The sequence below is a fragment of the Triturus cristatus genome, chromosome 5_1 (genome assembly GCF_964204655.1).
Source record: "Triturus cristatus chromosome 5_1, aTriCri1.1, whole genome shotgun sequence".
NCBI classification, from domain to species: domain Eukaryota; kingdom Metazoa; phylum Chordata; class Amphibia; order Caudata; family Salamandridae; genus Triturus; species Triturus cristatus.
The window spans coordinates 556,522,398-556,538,836 of record NC_140587.1 but is presented as its reverse complement, the minus strand read 5'-3'; the positions used below and the strand labels follow the sequence as shown (position 1 = coordinate 556,538,836).

Here is a 16,439-nt window from a genome sequence, read left to right as displayed (position 1 = left end):
TAGCGATAACAGAGGTTATCACTACTTTTCTTGTCGCTATGCTGCTTTGCGTTATCCTGGGGAGGAACACCCACTTTGCATCTCATTAGAGATGCAAAGATGGGCGTTAAGGGAAATGGCGATAAGGCAAAGTTTCACGCAATAGCGTGACCTTGCTGATAAGGCGATAAAATTATCGCCGCTTTTCGTCCGAAAACGGATGCAAAAGCGGGGATAGTTTTTTATCGCCTGCTTGCTGATATGCCCCACTATCCGAACTTCGAGCATTCGAGTGTGAAAGTTGGTCTTTAACGGGATACTCACTGCCTATTAAACGTGGGCTATAATTCAACACAACATAAAAACAGCAATGTACCTGAACTTTACTATATGAACTATTTAAAATTGCACTTTTAAGATAGTATTTTTATTTCTGTAGAGAGCGGTCGATGTATCTTGGGGGCATATTATCAAGAAACGGTGTTAAAATTATCGCTGCTTTAGCAGCAGAAAACTGACGCTAAAACGGCGATAATGGGCTTGATAATATGCCCTTGAGAATTCCCATAGAAGCCCATATTCTGGTGTCAACCTGGGCTTCTATTGGAATTCTCTGCGGCATATTATCAAGCCCATTATCAAGCAGCGATAATTTTAAAGCAGGGCTTGATAATATGCCCCTTGGTTCGGGGAGAGCACCGAACTTTACAGAGGTTATAGTACAGGTTTCCTAACCCCAGAGTCCTGCATTCTCTGCTGCGCATGACGTTTGTAACCGCCTTCTCTTGCAAGCGAGCCTTTTAGATTTTTTAATTTTTGAGCCTCTCCCCGTCGTATACTCTATATTTGAGAAATAAACTTCACACCTTCCATGATTAGTAAAATGAACAAACAAGATCAGAAAACACAACGTGCACGGCAAAAGCAGAAAGCCATATGTGAACGTATATATTTTATTGCATATCTGCAGCGGATATAAAAAGGGGTAAAATTAGACACCAAATATATTATATATCTATTTGTCTTTCGAAACTGCTTAACACTGTTTGGTCTTGCTGTAGACACACTTGTTACTTTGGTCTGTAGATGAACAGAGTGGGTCTGTGGTCCCTTTTAGCGCCTGACTTGACGTCAGGCCGTGTCACAAGGCGAGTTATATCCCGCCCTGATAATTCCTGATTTCTCGTCAGTCCGCGAAGTTACAGTTCCTATTAGTGTCTGAGTCTGACGTCATGGCAGGTCGTGTTGTTGGTCCCCGGCGGTGCCTTACTTTACGCCAGGCCGTGTTACAAGCTGTAATTGCTGTCCCTGGTAGTGCCTGAATTCTCCTCCACCTGTGGCGTTGTAGTCCCTGGCAGGGTCTGCCTTCACGTCAGGTCCTGCATTGAGGTATGGTCCCCGTTAGTGGGTTACTTCATGTCCGGCCTTGACACACAAGCCAGTACGTTGTGACCATTGTTATGGCCTGGCTTCCCTCACTCGCAGCGTGAGCATATTGTTAACCCAAACTCGAGCTTTACAACAAAGAAGGCGATGCGGTGCTTTCACCATTTCAGGGTTCTCTGTCCCCGCGGTGTGTACAGCCCAGAGAGCAAGTCTCTGCTCTCCCTTCATACGAGTCTATGAGACAGGTAGGGTCAGTGGCCTCATCCCGAACACCTCGATCGAGAAGGGCTCGAGTCCGCGCGCTCCCCTCCTCGGGTCGCTGTTCACCCGGTGCAGCGCGCGCATCTCCGCCCTCAGACAGCAGCTTTCAGTCCAGTGGTCGGCAGCCTTTCTCTAGGCAGTGCTGCCACACAGGAGACCAACGGAGGGACCGTCCTTCACCTCAGATTCTGGTCTTCCTGACAACGCGAAGGGCCAAGCCTGCAAAAAAAAAAAAAACATTGTCACCTCAGAGTGTCACTCAAGAAGCGGCAATCACCTCTCTTGTTGATTAAAGTCAAAGCAAAGCGGTTTTAAAAATGCCCCACAAAGTCTATCTTTGGTTTGTGTGCAAAACAACTTATTCACACATTTATTTATTCATTTCACGAGGAAGATGTCGCCTTGTGCTTCACTTCACTGCCATTTTTGTACACTAATTGTCCCTAGGGATAAGATATATATCAAAGCCAGAGTTAGCGCGTGTATGATGTCGAAAGCCGAAAGATAAGTCATTGTCCTGTTTAAAAACTCTGAAAAACAAAATTAACATGTATTCCAAGTAGGTTTCGTGCATCAACGTTCCAGGAAAATGCACTGTTATTGCACATCTAGAACCTCACTTACGAGGTTTTGGCGCAGGGCTGCACCCCAAGGAATCTTTCAGGAATGCGTCGTATCTATGGGATGTGGCACATTCCTGTCCTTTTCCCCTGCGCTGGCGCACAATAAGCTGCCATGCCAATGCAGGCACCATGGTGCAAGGGTGTCTGCGTTGTAGGGCACAAAAGAAAGCACAAGAGGTGGTTTCCTCTTTCTATGTGTGCTGCAGAATTCAGCATACATAGAAAGAGGAAAACAACGAGGAGAAATAAGAATATTTCTCCTCGTTTCACCTCATTAACGCAGCGCTTTCAGAATCTGGCGCATTCCCAGGTTTATGATTTCTCGTATATCTGGGAATGCTCCAGATTTCTTGGGAACACCCACAGCAACACCCATGGGACCTCCTTTATGAGGTTTTGGCGCAGGGCCGTCCGTAAGGAATCTTGCTGCACTGCCCTGGGTCAAAAGAAAATGGCGGGAATGTGCCGTATCTATGAGATATGGTGCATTCCTGTCCTTTACACCTGCGCTGGTGCACAATGGGCTGCCATGCACCAGCGCGGACACCCTTGCACCATGTCTTGCACCTTGCACCATGGTGCAAGGGTGTCGCAAGGGTGTTTGCGGTGTAGGGGTGATTGTTTTTCTGCAGGAAGGGACACCTTCCTGCACACAAACAATCAGAAGAGGTGTTTTCCTCTTTCTATGTGTGCTGCAGAATGCAGCAATCATAGAAAGGGGAAAAAATGTGGCGAAAGAAGGATATTTCTCTCTGTTGTGCCACCCTTATGCCACTCCTGGGGTGGCTTTAGAATTTGGCACATTCCAAGGTTTATGATTCCTCTTCAATCTGGGAATGCCTCAGATTCCATGGGTGTTGCGGGAACACCCACAGTAACACCTATGGAGCGCTCCTTTCATGAAGTGTTCTGGGTGAAAGGGGCACATATTTACAAGGCCATGAAAAGCCACCCAAAGTGCCTTTGAATGACTTTGTAAATATACCACAGAAACATTGCATCACCGGAGCCTAAAAAACAGTGACTCTCAGCTGGTACAAAAGTGCCGCTAGGGGGCTTGTCAATGAGGCCCTTGCTGTGCATGAAAATTTGTGAAGAAAATATGAAAAACACTTTTTGAACAAGTGCAGTGCACAAAATACAAACAATATACCCCAACAACAGTCCGCGAAAGAACAACATTTAATGAACGGTAAGCGTACTTTGTCATCTCTCCATTACAGGAAGGCCCGGGCATTTCAGCTCGGGTCTGATCCTGGCCTGGCAGCCTCTACTTACACTTTCCGGCTCATTGTTCACCCGCTGTAGAATCGTGGGATACTTGTAGAGATTCACCGGGGGCTAACTACTTATATGAAATCATGTGCTTTGAGTCCAACTACCTAACCCGGTGACACAGCTGTAATTATTTATAGACAGTATGAGCTAATAACCTAAGATACTATATACAATTCAATTAAATATTTTTGCGTTCAATTTGTAACAGAGTAACTCAAGTTTTCAGGTTTTTCTTTTTATTGTTATAACAAAGTGTCCTCCTCTTACAATGTGAACTCGAGCTTTAAACAAAGAAAGATATATGAAATTAAAGAGAGAAATTAGGGGCATATTATCAAGGACAGCGTTAAAATTATCCCCGGTTTAGCAGCAGAACAGTGCAGCTAAAGCGGCGATAATGGGCTTGATAATATGCCCATGGAGAATTCCAATAGAAGCCCATGTTCACACCAGAACATGGACTTCTATTGGAATTCACAAGGGCATGTTATCAAGCCCATTATCGCCGCTTTAGCGGCAGTTTTGTGCCGCTAAACCAGCGATAATTTTTAACACCGGCCTTGATAATATGCCCCTTAACTCTTTCTTCCCCGAAGAGATCCCCTCGATTTGTCGTACCCTCTATTGAGACAGCACATTGAGCGTGGAGCCTGTCCTACTTCAGGCCTCTGTGATGAGCACTGGATTGTGCGTGTGGGAAACTATGCCGAGACCTAAAAGAACTCCGGAAAGCATTCGCCGAGCTTGGATGAACCCCCAGGTAACTAGGCTGTGTGCGCTTAAACACCAGCGTTGTGTATGGTGTGTAATCGAGGAGGTGTGCCACACACTTCTGTTGAGTGTGTTGTGTAATCAAAAAGATGTGTCACACTTCTGTTCTGTGTGTTGTGTAATCGAGATATATCACGCACTTCTATTGTGTATGTTGTGTGATGGAGGAGATGCGTCATACACTTCTGTTGTGTGTGTTGTGTAATCGAGGAGATGTATTACACACTTCTGTTGTGTGATGGAGGACATGTATCACACTCTTAGCTCTTTTGTACACACAGTGAGCTCTGTTGTGCACAGCCTCTTATACTCAAGGGGGATATTATCAACCCTTCACGTTAAACATCGCAAATCACGCTTAGCGCGATTTTGAATATCGCCGCCTATCGCTGGTTTACATCGCTATGTGTTAGCGGCGTATTTACAACATCTTGCGCACAGGCGATGTACAAACCTGCGATATTCATTATTAGCGTGTGAAATAAAGGGATGATTTCACACGCTAATGAAAAGCTTGATAATAGAGGAGTATGGACTTAACCAAACAATCCACCTCCCATTTAAAACATGCCTAAGTCAAGTTTTGACCAGGCATTAAGGATCCAGCGAAAATCGCGGTTAGCGCGGCTTTCATCATCGCTTCGTGGTTCCAGGGCCGCGTTGAAAATAATGCGATGTCCTGTGCGCAACCTTTTGTCATGGTGTTACAGGAAGGTATGCCTATTTTGCATCTGATTAGCGATGTATATCGCTACGATGCATGGCGTTACAAAAACTAATGCATGTTAACGCCGCCTTGCTATTAGGGCGATGAAATTATCGCCGCCTCAGCGGCAAAAAGTGCCGCTAGAGCGGTGATAATGCCCTTGTAAATATGCCCCAGGGAGTTTTGTTGTGCATCCAGAGAATGGAAACATTTCTCACAACAAGGACCGGTTGCAGTACTTAAAATGGTGCAGGGGGAAGCACTTTCTTCGGTTTACCACATTACTGTAGCAAGTATCCCTTGTAAAAGCTGTCGAATATAATAGTACCTCTGCACAATACATCTGCATTTCTTCATGAAAACAGAGACAGGAGTTTTCAGGGGTATGTTTTTTTTAATGCTTATAGAGAATGTTGTAAATATCTGGTTATGCTTGGGGGTAGGCCTGACTACTCAATATCTTGTGTGTATGTGTGTGTGCGCGCCACGCGTGTGGTGGTTGCATGCATTCTCTTCTGCTGACCAGAGTCTGTTTTTTACATGTTTACCTTATAAGTGATAGATTTTTAGCACTTTGCTTCCCCATCACTGTTTTCGCGCTCAGAGGGCTGCGGGCTCCTGCCATGTTCGCTGGCTGGGGCCACACATCTTCGGAAGCTGCATGCATTGTTGTGAACTCATCTGCGAAGAAAGCAGCATTCGTAGGACTTGCTGTGCAGCAGAGGTTTCCTCATGGTCCAGGTGTTTGTTTTTCCACTCTCTGTGTCAATCCTCTGTTAGGCAATAATACCTTTATCCAATAGAACCCTGGTGTGTGTCGGTGACACAGGGAGGTGGAGGATGACTCCTACCAGGTGTGTGTGCCACTATATGTACCCAGAACATGTGAGACTCTCAGTGGGAGGCTGGTCGATATTACTTGTCTTCCAACGGTGTTGACGATGAGGTGATGTTACCGGAATGTATGTGTGCTGCGACCATCTTAAAGGTATAGGCCATTCCCCACGCAGTCCCACCCCTGAAGATCATGAAAAGCGTCCCTGCATGCTGCTTCAGGCCTACATGGATCTGGAACTCAGGCGTCATCAACACCAGTCTGGATTCATGCCATCAAGAGGCATGGCGGCCACCCACCCTGCTGGTGCTAGACAGCAGCTGCTGTGGAGTCTTGAGCTCTCAAACGTCTCAGCCTCCTTGAACAGTTGGCACCGTGGACCACGACAGAGTGATGAGCAGACTCCAGGAAGGGGCTGGAGACACTGGCGAGGCCATGGTTTGCTTTCTTCTAAAATCAGTCAACAAGACTGAATCGAGTAAGCAGAGTCCTCACCCAAGAACGTGTCACGTGTTGGGGTGTGCAAAGTTTCTATGATTCAAGAGTAGGTTTGCATAAGTCCTGACTGCTGGCCTGCACATAGTTCACAGAGGATCCTGCATTATCTAACCCTACTTTCAAATATAGTGTTTCCCCTTCAATAAATAACATTTTGCACCCCAAAAAATTGATACAAATAACAAAATATTTTTTCTTGTTACTGTCATTCTGATCTCTTAATTGCACGTGTGCCGATGAGAGCAAACATGTCAGCACTTTGTTCATGAGTGCATTTAGGTGCATTTAGCAGTGCATTACAGATAGCTTTTCCTCCCAGGTGATTCAACACTCTCCGCCTAAGTCCAGATTCTCATGCACGAGCCCAATCAAATTACTTCACAAACCTTCACGTATTCGTAATTTGTTGTGAGAAGTTTGTCGGGGGTCTCGAGAAAAAGTTTGCACCTCTTTGCACGACCGGTCATGTGGAATAACCCTTTCATGCCTCATCTCCAAAATTCACATGCACTTATTCATGCAACTACTAGAGCAGTTCTAAGTGAACTTCCAAATGCACTTAGATCATTCCCACAGCAGCTTCCAGTGAGATGCTGAACCAGGTCACAACGTCAGAACAACATCTCCACCTGTATGGCTCATGTACTTATGTGGATACGAGTTTCCTTTGCCTGAAGGTGCAAAGACACAGATCTTAATGATGGAAGGGCAAGAATCCTCTTCACTGTCGTTTGATTGGTCCGCTACCAAACATGCATCACTGTCCACAACAATGAAAGTGAGGAACCTGAGGGTCCTATTCAGCTCAGATGTCTCCTTCGCCTCCTCCCACCCCCAGGGTGGATGAACAGCAATCTACCGCTCTCCTTGCTATTAAGAAACCTTCTGGCTTTCTGCACCGACCGCTAGGTAAAACTGAAAAGATTCTTGACTTCTCTTGTGGTCCTCCTTAGAATACTGCAACATCATTTACACCGGATCCCTATTGAAACTCATAGACAGGCATCAAAAGCTCCAGAGTCAAATTCAGAAAATGTGAAAAACCTGAGACAGTGCTGTTGTAATTGTAATTGCATTTATATTGCGCTTACTACCCCTAACGAGGCGTCAAATCGCTTTTTGGCGAGTAGTGCGCTCCTCTGGAACAAAAAAGGATTAGTGGTGAGTTAGTATTGGGAAATGTGAATTAATTGAGCGGTGCACATGTGAGTCTGTTAGTTTGTTAGTTGGATTGAAAAGGACAATGGAGGGATAGAAGAGGGAAGGGTCTAAAAAGAGTTTATTTGGAGATCATAGTAGTAGGAGGAGGTTTGGGATGAGTAAAGGTGAGATGGACGGGGAAGAGTCTCTATACGTGGATTAAGGAGAAAAATGAGGTCTCGGAATATTCTAAGGAGGGATACATGATGGAAGGATTAATAAAGGGTTGTTTGGGAGCTCAGAATAGTAAGATGAGATCTGAGGCGATGAAAGGAGGGATAGAGGAGGGAAGAGTTTAGAAAGGGTTACATAGTAGTAGAGTGAGATTTGGGATGAGTCAGAGAGTGGAGGTAGAGATTATATCCAGAGAGATACAGGGTGTTTTTCCAAATGCCGCCAGCCTTGAAAGCAATCGACCGACATCTACTTGATGGAAGTGAAAAATTAGTGCGTTGTAGCATGCACAGTCTTAGAACGGCAAGGCTGGGTCCCCAGCTACATGTCACAGAGAAACCTCAGGTTTATAAAGGCAAACATTAGCATCAAATGAGTATCCAAGCAGAATAAACATGGAGGCAGATCTCTGGGAGTACATCCAAATGGCAATCTTTGCCTGAAGGGCCATAAAACTGAAATGCTCTAGAATGCGTGCAACCAAACCCCTCATCTTTATAGTAGTACCTGAAAAATATTGGACCAGGACACTCCCTTCACCAATTGAACTCTTAACTCATTAATTTCAACTACCGCTTTGGAGTAACCAGAGAGCAAAACATAGCACTTGATAAAAATATCAAAATATATAAAAGTAATGGAGGTGAGGTGGGCACTATTTCAACCAAATGCCGCGAGTGCAGATGTCTGGGTGGATGTTGTCTATTTTCTGTGCAGCAGCTCTCAATGAAAGGACACATCATCAGTTGATGGTAGTCCTGCCTCGTCCTACAGCTGATGGGGGTGAGCACTGTATCACCAATCTGCTAGGGACTGTCTGGGTCTCTGTGTATCGTTTGCTTCATTCTCCACTAGCCTTATCTGAGGGGTTTATTGACTGGATGATGTAGCGCTGCTTCTGATAGGTGGGAGGGTCTCCTAGCAGGCGTTCTCAGGGTCCAGCAAGGTAAGATTCTCTCTGGCACCAGACCTATCTCTGCCAGCAGACGTGCAAGAGTGTGGAAGTATGCCATGCACTTTTACCAAGGTTTTGATTTGGCATGTAATATGTAGATTACAGAATAGGGGAGCACTTACCAAAGTGGTAAATACTTGATGTATGAAAAATTTCTGGCTTTATGTGCATTCAATGAGTTTGATAGCATTTAGGTATAGGCAGTGGTAGAGGAGCAGTAACTCTGTGATGCCATATATAGTACTTATTTCAGATGGTGTACTATTTAGGTCTTGCATAAAGACCGTTTTAGCTCCTTATTGTCAAAAACCAATTGTAGCTAATACCAATTGTAGCTAATACATTCCAATATTTACATGCAGTGGGTTTTAGGTTATCCCTTTGCTGATGATTAGATAGTTTTCTTGGATAACATTCTTATTTTTTGTTTGTTTGTTTGTACTACCTCTGAAGCATTTCTTCTTTTCTGCATTCTGATTAGATTGCTTGTGTCCTTCCATTGCTTGCATTTAGGGAGTTGAATGTTTCTTTTAATAGCATTCCATGAAAGTACATGCATTTTCTTACTCTCTCCCTTGAGTGCTGCTCTCCTGTTCAATCACCCATGCTTTCTGTGTTGCTGCCGCAGCCCCACAACTATTCCATTGCTTACCCTACATATACAAACCTTATTATTTGTTAAGTACCCCTCCACTCGTCCTCCATACTGCTGCATTCTTTTTTTATTTTTATAAAAATACTTTTTAATCTTTTTGGGAGGCTTCGGCATCTGCAATTTGCTACTGTGCAGTTTCTTCCTTTTTAGGTGTCGCCTTGGCAGCGCATGCTGCATGAGCTGTCTCAGCGAGACATAAAGTAATCGCTATATGTTGGCAAGCAGCAGGTAGTTTCTCCTGCCGCTTGCCGTTCGCTAAATGTTGTCATCGCTTTAGTTACCTTTGTTTTCAGTGGCTGTTGATGTCCAACTGACTTCTGTGTAGTCCGGAAGCAGCGGCCACAAACTACAGTTTTCATTCGCACTGTTCAGACTTTTTCTTTGTCTTGCGCATCTCTGCCTGACCTAAACATGGCAGCGGCGCATGCGCAAGGAACCAGTGTGTGCGAGGGGTGGGCAGCGCATGCTGCTTGTTTATTTTTATTCCCCACCCGCTTCCCCTCCTTCCCACGAGCATGCTGGCCGCAGATGTGTGTTTCGGGGAGTCATAGCGGTGGAGGACTGACCCGTACGTGACCGGCACTGCTCCTACAGTAAGTGCCACTATTACCGATTCAGTCCTCCGTTCACTGTAACGTGGAGGATGGAAGGTATTCTACCTTCTCTCATGTCATTTTTCCCTCTTATGCTCTCCTCTGCTTCACTTGTCCTCTTTCTTCCTCTCCTTTTCAATTAGCTTTTCTTCTCTTTTTCCCTCTCATGCTATCAACCCACCTTTCTCTTTCACTTCCCTTTCTTACGTCTTTTCTCTTTCTCTTTCATTGACTTTCTCTGTTTATTTCCTTCTTCCTCGCATTTCTTTCTTCTCTCCTTACTTTCTCTCATTGCTTTTTTCCTCTCCTCTTTCTTCCTCATATTTCCGCTCTGCTCACTTTTTATTTCTGCCACTCCTTCCTTTCGCTTCCATTCTTGATTGATTGTTTTTTGTCTTTCTTCTATTATTACAAAAAAGCGTACACTCATAGCCAATCAACACCCCTGTTTGAATTGATTGCCTACGCCTTCGCACCGAGCCTAATCTTGAATGTCCAGTCCAGCTTTCTTATTTCCCCCGAGGCTGGACATGCTAATGTGAGAGTTATTACCGTGCAGCGTTCCGTAGATAGCCTTTTCTATGTTCTTTATGCCCATCAATAGCCTCCAGCTTTCTTAAACCACAGATAAATGATGTTTCTGCATCTCCTAACAGGGAAGAGCCCGGCTCCTCAGAGGTATTTTACCAGAATAAATAGTTTTAAATATTAAAATCACCCGTGGATGCAATAACCAGAAGATGTAGATTCTGTGACAATCCCTTTAATCTCCCCATTTGTCATTGGCTTCGTGGTTGCAGTGTGCAATAACATGTATTTGCAATGCAATAGGTCTTGCATTTGCGAGAGTTTAAGATATTAGCATTGTAAATGACAATGCCTTTTATTTATGTTTTAAAAAACAAAACATACATAAAAGGCACTGTTATTTACAATACCAATAGCTCAAACTCGTGTAAGTGCGAGACCTATTGCATTGCAAATGCTTGTTTATGTATATTTGTACTTATATGTTTAACTAGTTGCTCCAAGTTTGGTGTCTGCCCTCTTGAAACAGTAAATTAAAAATAACAAACTGGCTGCTGCATCATGGCATATACACACTCATCAGTGGGAATGCATGCACGTGAATGTCATCACGAGACATCCGCTGTAGTGTCATGATATAGATGGGTACATGAGTGGTGACGCACATTTGCACATGCATGATGGTGCATGTACATCATTGCTCCTTTTATTTGATTATGCTGTTCAGTATTGGCAATAACCATGTTTTTTTCTCTTTTGCCGATGCTGAAAGCCAATAGGGCTTCATTGGCAATACCGATTGGCTTTGTCAATACCCGTTGAAGTTGCAGCAAGCATCGGGCCTTGGATGAGAGTGGCTTTGACATACTAGAGCAGGGGTGCAGTCGAGGCCGGAGGTTGCTTCATATTTCAGGTGTTGAAGGAGGGGACTTCTACTTGTGGGGGGAAGGGTGAGTCTGGATGCCAGAGCAGCCCGGGCTGGACACATCTCTAACATCGTTTCAAACCTCATACAATATTGCGCTCCACCCGCGCCCCTGTGGCCTGGTGGACAAAATGAAGATTTTCAGGGCCTATGCTTCAAAAGCCCAAAGCGACATTAAAATTAATCAATGCTTTGCTTATGCGGTCTTTGTTATGCTTATCATATATATATACCAAAATAAATGTTTCCCTCTTTATCTTTTCGTGGCCCTGCACATTGGCGGCCATTTCCATAGGTAGCTCTGTGTAGTTCCTGCCCTGTATGTTGCCACACATAGCAATATCATGCACATGAGCCGTGTAGAGCACCTGGTCACTGGCAGTACTTTGTTTACATGTAACATGGGTGCCTCTGACGTAAGGCAGGGCTGCAGCATCATATGAAGCACTTGTACCTTAGCGTTAGCAGTATATTGATGCCTTGTCACACTTATAAAGCCCCTGTGTACACTCTTTGTGGAGCCAGCCTGTGGTCTGGTGAGAGGATGGTTGTGATCAATTGACTGTGTGGAAAGGGCTTCATATTCAGTACAGGCAGCGTGGGCCGCGCGTTGTGGGAGTGCTGTGTGTTTAAAAGTTGGAAGATGTTAAGGCTAGGAGGGCGAGGACTGCGTGTTTTGAACAGTGTGTGGGCTGCTGCCTTTTGAAACAATTGGCGGGGGCGCAGCTTCAAACAGGTGTTTAGCTTGTGAAACCCCAGTAAATAAGGTGGGGGCATATTATCAAGCACGTCGTTAAAATGATCGCGGCGATAATTTTAACGCCGTTCCTTGATAATATGCCCCTGCATTCTTGGCTTGGTAGTTCGTTTTTGGGGCCCTGAGTCGGCTCTACTATGTCTATGTTCTTTATTTTTTAATCATTCTCATTTCACTAAAATGTTTAACTTGTTTATATTTTCGAGAGGGAACTTAAATATTTATAGTAACCAGTTTAACAAAAAAGTAGCAAATCTTCAGCCACAGAAGTAATTTTTGAATGGGTACAAATCTAATACTTTTCGAAATTCACAAACATTAGTAGTAGCAGACTTGGAAAGCTGTGCCAGTCTACGGTTTCTAGGCGCACTGCTGGCAATCAAAACACCCAAGATATGGTGGGGAGAATATTTGCAAATAGCTTAATCACTGGGAATTGCTCAGGGTGCATTCCCACTCACTGCTTTTTGCCATCTATGCCACTCTAGACAGTTACCCACCTAATGCAAATCAGAGTTGGCACTGTTCCTCGTGGAAATAGTCCATTCCGGATCTCGGCCGCCTCACTCCTCCATCCTGCAGCCCACTGGGTTTTTAATCCGGATATTTACGGTTCCCACTGACTAAGCCAGGCCCCTGGTAACTGAGCAGTGTTGCCAGTGCCGCAGTGAAGAGGTGCTGTCTGTCCTGCTAGATTTTGCAGGAGAGGTGTCTGGCCTGGCAGGCAGGTGCCATGTCGTGCACCAGTACATCCCACAATGGTGGCGGCTGAAGTACAGATTGCTGGGTGGTTGCTCTAAATAGTGGCGGTGTGCTGCATGTATGAAGCATCGTAATACCACAAAAGCGTGCTGCATTTTTAAAGTGTTGGATGACAGGTGCTCGTGTAAAGGCACGTGGTGATGAAAGAGGGGTGCCCTTACCATGTTAGTGAGGTACAATGTGTACAACATGTTAGTGGGCTGCTCTTGCGGACGTACGAGTGCTGCAGGTGTAAAGTTGGAGGGGGTGCGCCTAACAGGGTGGGTGTTCTCCAATATAGCGAGCTGGGGAGGTGCAGTGTGCTGCATGCAAAGAGTGTTGTTGGCGCAGTGTTTCTGCACGTGTAGCGTGCTCCGGGGCCTGGGTGCTCTTACCAGCCTATAAGGGTGCTGCTGAAAGTACTGCTAGGGGCCGCTGCAGGGCGCTCTTCAGGGACAAAACGTCCAGGTGGAGGTGGTACTCTTACTGTGGTTTAGGGGCGCAGCAGGCACAACGTGGTGGAGGAAGGGTGCGTGCATTGAGCTAACGGGGTGCTCTACCTGTAAGGCGCGGAAGGGGAGTTGTTTTCACCGAAGGGTGGGGAGGTGGCACACGGGTGGGGCATGCAACGTGCTGGATATGAACACGGTGTCGTCTTATATCAGTGGGTGCTGCGTGTGTCACGTGCGGTAGAAGGGGTGCACGTGCCTGGGTGGGGGTGCTGCATGTATACTGCGCTGGACGAGGGGTGCACATCTGGGATATGTTGCTACACATATAAAACGCTGGTGGGGGGTGCTCTGACCAGTAACTGAGGGCTGCAAGTATGTCGCGGTGCTCTTATAGGGTAGAGAGCTGCGTGTATAACGCGCCGAAGAAGGGGTGCTCTTACCAGGTTAGCAGGGTGCTGCATGTACGCCCCCTGCTGGTAGCGGTCCTCCTGTAGCAGCTGGCGCAGGTGCTGGATGTAGCTGGACGCCAGGCGCAGGGTGTCCAGCTTGGAGAGCTTGGTGTCGGGCGGCACCCAGGGCAGGCTGGTCTTGAGGCGGGAGAAGGCTTTGCTCAGCACCCGCATGCGTGCCCTCTCCCGGGCATTGGCCGCGTTGCGCTGGGTCTGCTTGCACTCCTTGCCCGGGCGCCGCCTGGAGCCGCCCCTCCTCATCCTCCCTTCACTCGAATGCTCACTCTGCAGCTCGTCCTCGTCTTCCTCTTCCGAGGACCCGGCGTCCCGTGGGCTCAAGAGCAGCGGCTGGCAGTGCCCGCTCCTCCGCCGGGAGGCCACCGGGTACTGCAGCCCCAGAACTCGCAGCTCCAGCAGCTCCTCCGAGTCACTGACCGAACCCGTGGACATCCCTGCAGTGCTCTCCCAGCAAGAGGCCCCGGGCACAGAACCTGCACTGAAAACGACAACCACACGCTGGCACCGGCACTACACTCAAAGAGGAACCCTGCATCCAGGGACGGGCCGTGCAGCTTGGCTCCGACCCTGTAACCAGACAATGACCTTTCACCGAGACCTCTCACCTTTCAGAATCCTCTCCCATGTGCACAGACACGACCCTGAATCTAGTGTTAAACCTTGCACGGAGGCACAGAGACTGGGCACAAGCAGGAACCCTGCATCCAGGAACGGGCCGTGTACCTTGGCACCGACCCTGCAACCAGACAAAGACTATCACAGAGACCACTCACCTTTCACAGCCTTCTCCCCCTGTGTATGAACAACCCTGCATCTAGTGTCGCCCCTGGTACGCAACGACAGAGGCTGCGGCCAGGCAAATTCACACAATACAGATCTTTTCCTTAGACAGGTGAACCATGTACAGTCACACACCTTAATTCGAACCCTGCATCAAAGGAAGAACCCTGCAGCCTTGCAAATACCTTTCACCCAGACACACACCATGCAGACAGTATAAGACCTTTCATTCAGACACAAACTGCACAGTGTCACGCCCCATCACAAAGACACTGGTCGCCCTCACGTGCAAGCCATCGCAGCCAGACAGAGCCCCTCACACTCGCAAGCTTGCACATCAGTACTGCACCCGCTCTCTGGCACAGACTTTGTCTAAGTAGGGTGCCACTCTCTAAATGATGGTGAGTTGAAAGATACACCCAAGAACAACCTAAGCGTACACAGCGTCGGGCAGCAGTCAAGAGTGGTGTCAGCGCCTTCCAAGGCTAACTCTCGCCCCACCCTGCCCCGCGGCTCCCTCCTCACTTCCAGCTGCCAACCCCTGCAGGCGTCCCTTGCACACAGCGGAATTTATCCACTGCGTTGTGACTTGGGGTACGGGGCGTGCCCGGGTGGAGGGAGGGGCGGACCCTCGACTCCCCTGACACCGAATAGGATTCTGCTCCCTGCACAGGGCCCGTGTACTCTAGGATGGACAGCAGAAACCCTGGGCCACGGTACCCTTGACATTGAGCCTGACTGGCGCAGAGCGTGCTGCTCCAGTTCTGACGCGACCAGAGTGCACTTTTCACCTTATTGTTGTTTGGAATAAAATCACTATCAGTTGAGAGGCAGGCTGCCAGCAACCCTTGCTGTTAGATGTATGTACGATTCTGTACAATGGCCGAGAGAGTGGCATATCTTTCGATACCTATACCAATCACAACAATGCAGGCGAGTTTCATATTTGCTCACACTCTTCATTTTTTTGGCTGCAATATCACAGTTGTTATGCTCGTTTATTTCTTTAAATGCCATTGCTTTGTTTGGCAAGCACATTTGGATAGAGCCTATTAACTTACTCACCCTCCTATACATTCCTCTCAGCGAGTTAAACACACTCTCCAGAAATCTGCCTGCAATTTACATGTTACCCCTCCTTAAGTATACATGTTCTGTGAGTGATGAGCGCGCGTGCAACTCTGCGCTGCTGGATTTATTCTGCAGGAAACAGAAGACTGCACTTACTGCCTTCTGTGAGAGGGAGAAACTTGCTTTGCTACTGCCATGCTGTCCCTTTTCGGTGAGGCAGTGAAGCTTGCACGGCTGCTGCCCACTCAGTACCTGTCCTGTGATGGAAAACGCATCTGCAGATGCTACCCTATCTGTACCTTTTCTCTGACAGAGTGAGCCTTTCACTCTTTCTGCCCAAGGTGTAGCAGTTCTATGAGGAGGGTTGTCTCCGCTGATATTGAAAACAAGCATTTGCAATGCAATAGGTCTCGCATTCATGCGAGTTTGAGCTATTGGCATTGTAAAGGACTGTACGAAATGGGGGTCTCTAGTTGGCAGAGGTAGGTGCCTTTGTGCAAATAGGGATCATTGCTTCTAGTGAGGGTAAGGGGATACACACTTTTAATAACAATATCTTGATTACAGAGCACAACCGCTATTAAGTTTCACAACTGACCTTGTTGTCAGTTATTTTAATGAGCATAAACACCATTCAGTGTATACAATAAAGACATTAATCATCCAGGTACAGAAGCACAAGAAAACATGTATATTCTTGATTGTGTTGACACGGAGTAAATGTTGTTGATGCAGACAGCCGACACGTGTTTCGTCGTGTAGATGACTTTTTCAAGGTTCATAAAGTAGTTAAACAAATCAGAG

General features: G+C 46.7%; 1 protein-coding gene across 1 annotated transcript; it reads right to left on the bottom strand.

The window, feature by feature from the left end:
* Positions 1–911: 911 nt before the first annotated feature.
* On the bottom strand, positions 912–15,127 carry MSC (musculin). Its single transcript, XM_085605438.1, has 2 exons — positions 13,758–15,127; positions 912–1,845 (listed from the first exon to the last, which is right to left on the bottom strand). Exons 1-2 carry the CDS (start codon positions 14,214–14,216, stop codon positions 1,759–1,761), a joined length of 546 nt encoding a protein of 181 aa, XP_085461564.1. The 5' UTR covers positions 14,217–15,127; the 3' UTR covers positions 912–1,758.
* Between the last annotated feature and the right edge of the window lie 1,312 nt (positions 15,128–16,439).

Bases quoted from the DNA above. Each gene is read 5' to 3' on its own strand.
- MSC (XM_085605438.1), bottom strand. From the start codon at position 14,216: ATGTCCACGGGTTCGGTCAGTGACTCGGAGGAGCTGCTGGAGCTGCGA. The intron at 1,846-13,757 runs GTAAGAGCACCC...TTTTTTTTGCAG, and splicing joins TGCAGCACCCTGCTAACCTG to GCTTGGCCCTTCGCGTTGTC.